Source organism: Chiloscyllium plagiosum, chromosome 13, assembly GCF_004010195.1.
Source record: "Chiloscyllium plagiosum isolate BGI_BamShark_2017 chromosome 13, ASM401019v2, whole genome shotgun sequence".
NCBI lineage: Eukaryota > Metazoa > Chordata > Chondrichthyes > Orectolobiformes > Hemiscylliidae > Chiloscyllium > Chiloscyllium plagiosum.
Genome location: NC_057722.1, coordinates 29,592,569 through 29,601,295, shown reverse-complemented (window position 1 = coordinate 29,601,295; position 8,727 = coordinate 29,592,569). Strand labels below are relative to the sequence as shown.

At 36.2% G+C, this 8,727-nt stretch overlaps 1 protein-coding gene across 2 annotated transcripts in view; it reads right to left on the bottom strand.

Annotated features, from left to right (window-relative positions):
- Positions 1-258: 258 nt before the first annotated feature.
- schip1 (schwannomin interacting protein 1) overlaps positions 259-8,727 on the bottom strand; it is an 809,528-nt gene continuing 801,059 nt past the window's right edge. For both annotated transcript variants that reach the window (XM_043702129.1, XM_043702130.1), the window contains 2 exons: positions 3,676-3,769; positions 259-948 (listed from right to left, as the gene is read on the bottom strand). In XM_043702129.1, the coding sequence (XP_043558064.1) occupies positions 897-948; positions 3,676-3,769 (146 nt within the window). In that variant the 3' untranslated portion in view covers positions 259-896. The remainder of the gene's footprint in view (positions 949-3,675; positions 3,770-8,727) is intronic.

Sequence of the window (8,727 nt, the reverse complement as noted above, 5' to 3'; positions counted from 1 at the left end):
CAAATGGAACCTTTAGAGATGTTTTCTGAACAGTCTAGTGAATTCTCTCATGCTCAGTGGTGAACTTTTGGGCAGAGAATGTGAAGTAACGGTGCTGAAAGAGAAATGCAATCTCCTATTTCAGTAAGTCAGGCACACTTGAGTGTGGGAATTAAAGTATTTGCAAACTAGTCTTGATATTTTGCTTCCTAAATTATTTTACAATTAGCAAACTTAGGATTTTAAAAGTAACAAAATAATATGGCTTCACATTATAAGTATATCATAGGAAACAAATTTTATTTTTATTTTACATATTTGTACATAACATTTCCAGATAACATTTCTGAATCCAATTGACTGAAATTATATTAACACACTTTAAAATGGTTGAGTCAGGTAATCAACATTTACAAAATGTTGAAAACTTATTAAAGTGACCTAATCACCAATAGCTACAACTTCACTACAAGGCAGGCATGTATTCTTTGACTTTAATAGCACCTTTAAATAAAGTTCATTTGTTTAAAACTACCATCTGTGAAGAATAAAAAGAGGTCCATGGTAAAATACTGTTTAACTAAAATCCAAGCAGTAAGAAGTTAGCTTCTCTTAACTACTTTATATATCTTCCAATTCTGCACATTTCAGTTTTACTAGATTGCATATCAGTTACCAACATTTTACTGAAATGCCCGATACAACTCAGTGACAAATGTAATCATATTAAAATAAATTATAAAAGAAGCATAGGCCAATCACTGGACATAAAGCTTCAAACAGTACCAATGACTAACACTGATTTTCTTGAAGTGCACCATCTTGAGCGTCAGCATTTTACAACGACAGAAGCAAAGTAAAATCTAGCTTTTTTTTCCCCCTCTCGGATCTCGTGGCTTGTTGGAGGCATCTGAGTTTCACTTAGCTGTTGTTTTCTCTGCCATGTGCTTCTGCTGACTTTCAGCATGTCTGTAGAAAGAAAAAGAGAAGTCAAAGATCTCCGCAAGATTATGTCACATTTTGATAATCTTGCTCATTTTGATGTGTTTCCTTAAAGAAAACTTAACTGGGTATATAGATTTTATATTTACACTTATGGTTGGGGCTGAGAGAGTTGAGTGTTTAACAAAGTCATTCAAGCCAGTTTGTGCATATTGCCAATCTTCTGGTCTGACTGCAGAAAGCCATTCACTCTCATTATACTCAATTCAAAAAAAGGAAGTAATTTCAAGTGGTTTACATCCACTGGAGCAACTAGTCAGGCTTAATTGATAATTCTTGCTAATCTCTACAAAAGGGGAAGATCAGAAGTCAAATTACCAACTTCCAAATCAATCACAAATTAACAAAATGTGGAAACACACTTCTTTTGACAATATAGAACAAATCTGGGCCAGTCAGTTGCTTGGATTCAGAGTAAACCTTGAACTGATACAATTATTCACACAAAGCATGTCAATGGAAAAGCAGATAAAGCATTTTTGCAAAGCTGAAGCTGAAGATCACAACTCAGACAGCAATCTTTGGATACTGGCATTCAACCACTAGTTCCATCATTCTAAAATTGAGCTCAATCTGTTTTCCATTTGGAAGATAATAGAAAGCAAACATGTGCAACATCCAATTCACATAACAGGGAAGTTAGGATTGTCAGCTATCGCACAATGAGAAATTGTATAGTTAAGGTAAATTCTGGAGTGTCAGGTATTTAAGAACCATATGGGGGAAAAGCTAGTAGACAGTGATGTTAAATTCCAGAGAACATAACATGTTAAATTACCAAGACTGCAGTAATTTGCTTTAATCCATGAGTTTCTGAACCACTGTATATAGGTATATATACTTATGATGCAGAGGAACTACACAGCACTGAAATTTCAAAACGGTCAATTCATCAAACCTAATTTTTTTACATTCTGCAGTAATGAAATGATGTGCACAAGAAAACAAAAGTGCAGCTCAACATAATTCCAAGAATGACAAGCCATATTAATATGGAAGTTGCAAAGAGGAAAGAACATGACTTTGAATTTGCAGAAATACCCATATCAGCAACAAGTCAGGTAAATGAGGACATGGATACGGTGTCCAACAATTTTATTAATTTGAAATAGGATGTTGATATTGATAGCTTTATCTGGGCAATTTAATTGTGCATTGATTACCATTATAAGAGAAAAGGTGAAGGACAGTGATAGGTGCAATTTCTCAACTTCTCAAGCTTATGATTTAACATCTGATTTCAGTTATCACATACACACTGACAGTGCTCCTCAAACTGGATGCTTATAGAAAGTAAGAATGCATGAATCTTTGATAATATTTGCATTTTTTGGTTGAGGGACTTATTTCTGGAAATTATTCCTTGGGTTACTTGATTGGAATTGTAAAACTCTTAACCAGCAGGATCAAGGCAATGATTTTATGGCCTTATGATCAAAGATGAGCTGCCTCATATCTTGCTTCTATAACAAATGACCTGCTCAGTGAGTCAGTTTTGTAGCTACAATAGCTTGGTACAGTTTAATAAAACTCACAAATCTGAATACAATGCAATCAGCTATTTCCCACAAATGTTGCCGGTGTATCTTATTGAAACCATCACCATTAACTTCATAGCATTACCTGGCCATGGTGATCAAGATGCTAACAATGGGAAGTACACACAACATAAGGGGCAAAGTTAACCGCATCTGGGAACTACAGTTAATCACAGATACACCAATCACTGGAATACCTCAGTGAGTAGGGGTGAGTAGGGCTGACACAATGATAGCAGATGGGTTTTTGAGGAGAAATAACAGATTGGCATTTTAATAGACAAGCAATAGAGGAAAGGGAAGGCCAGAAATGTGTTGTGGAACATTTGCTTGTTGATGCAGCAAAGTCAGCTGCCAAGGTTACTAAGCAATGGATGATCTTGTGTCTCTGTAGAATATGAATTCTTGTCAGGCAGAGGCCGATTGGGTTGATCCGGAGTGCAGTCGAGATACCCAAAGCAGTGACAAACTGTACATCAAATAGTGTTAAGGGTTAATGATTCACAGAGACTGACATATTTCAAACTACCAAGAGATTCAGCTAGTCAGGCAGCATGCAGAGAAGTCTGTATTTAAAATGGCAGAATCCAAGAGCAATGATTGAAGGATGAAGGAGAGGTAATGGCTGCTATGACTTGTTGGGACCTTAACAGGAGGTGCATGTGCACGCTGTTGCACAATATACAGAATTATGGCCACTACAGGGTAGCCAATTCCTCAGGCCCTTTCCATACAGCCCACGTCTTGCAGACTAGTTACATGACTAACTCTTTGAGTAGGGTTTGCAGGTGAGTTTTAAAACAATATCTTTTACACTTCCTGGAAATCATGTACAAATTTTGCAAGAGTTCCGCATTTTAATCAACTTTTATGTTTAAACCTCCCGCATACTTTTTGTTTTAGTTTCAGTATACACAAGCTAGCTTTGCAAAGAAGTCCCCTGCTAACCTTGCATGACAGAAATCTAACAATTCCAGTTAGCTAAAGTATCTCGGCTTTTTAAGAGGATGAAAATGTTTCAGGGAAAATACATAGGAATGCAATGAGAGTGCAAAATGTCACCAAATGCCAAATGATCCACTGGGGAAGTACAGAACTGCCCAGTTGAAACTGCGACAGGAAAAAGTAAACTACTCGTGTTCAAACCTACACCAACCTGGTAAGGTCTTCTATGTCCACCAGCATGGCATCTTGTTCCATGTGCAGCTCATCCCTAATAAGTAGAAGCTGGACCAACTCTTCATTTAAACCTGATTTAAAAGTATATACATTAATTCATATGATTTGCACCATAATTGTTGTTTATCTTTTCAATAATAGTTAATCTGTTTTATGAGAACTGAACAAGCTTTATCATTGACTAATAAGTGGCAACTAAATAAATGCAAAAGTGAAAATTTGCAGAAACATTTTTGTGAATATTGAGAATTGAGAGTCTTCAGTACCAGCTCAAACCTCTTCACACAATAGTAACATGCATTGTTTTAGATGGAAAATGTAAAATAGCAAAGGGCTGTCTAATATTTTGAGGACTTAAATAGTATTCTACTGAAAGACAGGCACTTTGTTGAAAAACAAAATGTTCAATTTTTAGTTGTATAGAAATATAAATGATTATTAAATAACAGAAGCAAATATTGATATCTTTACAATTGGAAGTTGGGCTAGTTCATTCTAAGAACTTTTGATACATTACAGATTAGATGTCCGAAATCAGGCACCTTCTGGACCGAGTACTAGATTTTTGATTGCCCATTACCAAGGAATTGAAGCATCATAAGCCTATAATAGATTTCTGATCGGTGTTTAAATAATGCATATACCCACAAGACACATGCATACACCACTACACACATTGTCAATTAAAATCTGTCCATTATCATTACTCAGTTTTCTGTCACTCAGCCAATTTTCTACCCAGTTTCAATATTGTCTTCCATTCCATGGACTTTAATTTTAGTCAACAATCTGTTAATGACTTTATCAAAGGTCCTTCAGGATAGACATTTCTCTGCTTTAGTTTGCAAAATCAATCAAACTCATCAAGAATGAACTACCTTGTACAAATCCTTGTTGGCCCTCTCTGATCAGCTGAAAATGTTCATGTGTTCGACCACCCTATCATAATTACAGACTTTAGGAATGCCCGGACAACAGATGTTAGGCTTCCTGCCCTGTAATTCACTGGTATCCTTTTGTCACCTTTTTTAAATAGTGGAAGATCAGCATGTAATCCATTCTGACACCCAGTTCTACCATGTACATATGATAAGAAAAGTGATCTAGATTTGGTGAAAGATTCCTATCATTACAGCCTATATTTCAGTTATACTATTCCTTATTTAATGCGAACATATGTCGTCTTATAAAAGTGAAGGAAGTTGTTGGAATGGTAAGTGCATGTACATAAAGGTGGAGAAGGAAACAGCAATTTAAAAGTAACCAAGAATTGTAAATTTAATATTCTCTACATTTTACAGTATATATATTTATTTTCTGCTCCATTTTCAATGTTTATAACCTTTGAATTTTTTTTTATGATTGGTAACTGTTCCTATTGAAAGGATAACAGGAAGCGTCTCCAGATCCAATCAACATTTATTCCTCAAACAATCCATCAACTGGTGAATTATTTCTCTGATATTTGTAGCATCTTGCTATATGCAGACTGAATACTGTATTAGCTTACAACAGTGACTACACTTCCAAAAAGGGTACTTTTGGATGTGCTGACAATTTGAATGGCTATAAAAACACAAGTTCCTTTCCTCCCTAGCACAACTGTGATGATGCACCCAACACACATATTTCAGTTTCATGACATTTTGTCAACTAAACCATAATTCAGTTGGTCACCTCTTCATCAAACTGACAGGCTTCGGTAATAGTAAAGATAAATAGAGTTTAGTTCGTACTGCTATTCACTCACTGCATCTTCCATCTTTCAGCAGATGGAAATGTCAAGACAATGTCCATTTAGGAAATAGTACATTCTGCCTAACCAATAATTATCTCATGACTGGCTATTCTTCATCACATTCAAACGTGTCTCACTGAGCGCCGAACCTGTGGGTTACATTTAAACTTTTTTCTATAACATCTGAAATCAGACACAAGTTTTAAATAAGGTTTACAAAATGGATTTGACAAACTTTATTTGTGCTACGCATTGTAATTACATTGGGTCAAGTTAGGAGAATTTCAGTGAGACTCATCCTTCCATCAAAATTGTATTAGCTCTGGCAAACCCTGCCTCAGATCTCACTTGATTCCAATTTACTGAAACAGCATTAATCTTACATGCTTCACCATTTTCATGCAAGGTAATCAAAGGACACAGTGTCTCTTAAAAAGACCAAGATTAAGTATGAATCAGCAATAAGTTCTTCAGTCTTTCTAAAATAGGAAAGGTAAGTTATTTGAAACAATCAGAGGCAAAGTACAAGTCAGCATGGTTATCTTTAGAAGTATCACTGGATAATTAATGTAATAATTACACAGAACTATGGACTAAAGTCCAATGGAAATCCAGACTGAAGACTAAAGGCTAAATACTTTATTCAGTCTTGACTTTTCCACACAATGAAAATTTGATAAAATCCTAAGAAATTCTACTTTCAACATTTTCATTTTGTGAAAGGTGAAAAATGCTAATGGCTATAGCACGTACAAAACAAAGACAAATATATAACAAGTGCAAGTGAAGTTATTGGAATAATGATTGATTGATGTTTCAAGATTGAGAATCAAATACCACTAGAGGGCAGAATGACTTTACAAGCTGCAGACTATAGCTATTTTAATCAAGCTGTTCAGACATGTTCTGATACATGCTTGGGGTAGTGGAAATTGAAGCTTCTGGCCCACAGGTAAGGACATTACTACAGTGCCAGAAGAGTCCTAGCTGCAGGCTATTAGATGATCAAGAACTCTCGACTTGAGAAGAGAGAGATAAGTATAGAAAAAGGTTTTGAAATAAAAGCTGTTGTGCAGGTATCATTTGATGTGAACTGAAGTTTAAAATGAAAGAACATTCACATGGAGATGTTTGTGGTGCAGGAGTAGATATTCAGGTAAAAATGACACTGGTTCGTTTTGTATGTGCTGTAGAAAATCTTTGCTAACATTGCATCCATTCTTACTGATGTTCAGTCTATGCAGAAATCTGAACCTTGACTGGGTTATGTTGACCTAATTTAACTGACTTCCTTAATTTATCCTAGAAACCATAGTTCAGTGACACGATATAGTACAGTGAACACCAATCTTACCATTTATGTTTTGATTTAATTTCAGATACTTCATTATTGGTTTTTAAATGTAGAATGGAAGATGACCTTTTATTCTGAAGAAATATTAAAAGTAAATAATTTATGTAGGTGCTATGCATTTTCATCTAGATCAGGTGTACACTGAAACAATTCTGAAATTTACACTTCTGAAATTCTGTGCTTACTCCAGCTTAAAACATTTCTACCATATGTTTTAGTATTCAAGCTCCATCAGTTGTATCCATTAAATTTGAAAGCATCCAATTTTTGTTTTAAACAATGCAGGACTACTCCCTATTCTTCAGGTTATCCCAACAAAGCAGTTCTTCTACAATGGAATGCATGGCATGCAGTTGGATACTACATACACGTAAAACTCCCAGAAAGTAAACAACAAGTTTTTAAACTCTACTTGGCAAATGAGAACGGGTCCCTTGGAATCCTGCAGATTAGTAATCTTTGTGACCCCAGGGGCTGATGAATCCTAATTTTGAGCTGCTGAACTAAACTGACCCTCAGAGGTCTCAGTGGGGCTGAAGCATGAGGCCCACTATTAGCTTCCAAGATTGTAAATGACTGTTTAAACAAAACTAACTTATTATATTGAAATTATATTGTAACTGCTACAGTATATTAAGTGAAAACATTTATAGAAATTTGACTTTGAAAAAGCCCTCCTGTAGTAATTTATTCAACAGGCTAGTCTTGATTTTTTTTCAACAAGAATCTGGCAGAATCACTTTAACAAATGCTTTATTCTTTTGTCTCTAAGCATTAATTTTCAGTTCCATTCATGTTTGTACTATTTTTCTCAGCCTAATTTTAAAGAGGCCCTTTCTCATGTCAAAATATTTACCAAACTACATTTAATTTGGAGAGGACAGATTACTAGGTTACATTTCTAGAATTAATATATATCATACTATTTATGATATAATCAAAATGCTTTACAGACTAGAAAAAAAACTTCATAAAATATGGATAGACAGCTGTCTGAAGTGTTACTGTTAATGCTTCAGCGATTTGCTTCCCATCACAAAACTAGGTCACAGAGAAGATAACAAATAAGAATATGGGTCACAAAAGAAATGTTTTAACTGTAAAAACAGTTGCTCAGGTTGAAGGAGAGAAAAGATTTTCGTACTGCATTAAAATGGTCTTTGTTATTATAAGTCTATCAAAGGTTAGGGTGGAGGCTAGTACAATTGCAACATTTAAAAAGCATTTGGATGGATACATTAGTAGGAAGGATTTGGAGGGATATGGGCCGGGTGCTGGCAGGTGGGACTAGACTGGGTTGGAATATCTGGTCAGCATGGACGGGTTGGACCGTAGAGTCATAGAGATGTACAGCATGGAAACAGACCATTCGGTCCAACCCGTCCATGCTGACCAGATATCCCAACCCAACCTAGCCCCACTAGCCAGCACCCGGCCCAACTCTGTGGGAAGCTAGAGAAGTGATTGCTGGACCTGTTGCTGAGATATTTGTATCATCGATAGTCACAGATGAGGTGCCGGAAGACTGGAGGTTGGCTAACGTGGTGCCACTGTTTAAGAAAGGTGGTAAGGACAAGCCAGGGAACTATAGACCAGTGAGCCTAACATGAGTGATGGGCAAGTTGTTGGAGGGAATCCTGAGGGACAGGATGTACATGTATTTAGAAAGGCAAGGACTGATTAGGGATAGCCAACATGGTTTCTTACGTGGGAAATCATGTCTCACAAATTTGGTTGAGTTTTTTGAGGAAGTAACAAAGAGGATTGATGAGGGCAGAGTGGTAGATGTCATCTATATGGATTTCAGTAAGGTGTTTGACAAGGTTCCCCATGGGAGACTGATCAGCAAGGTTAGATCTCACGGAATACAGGGAGAACTAGCCATTTGGATACAGAACTGGCTCAAAGGTAGAAAACAGAGGGTGGGTGGTGGAGGG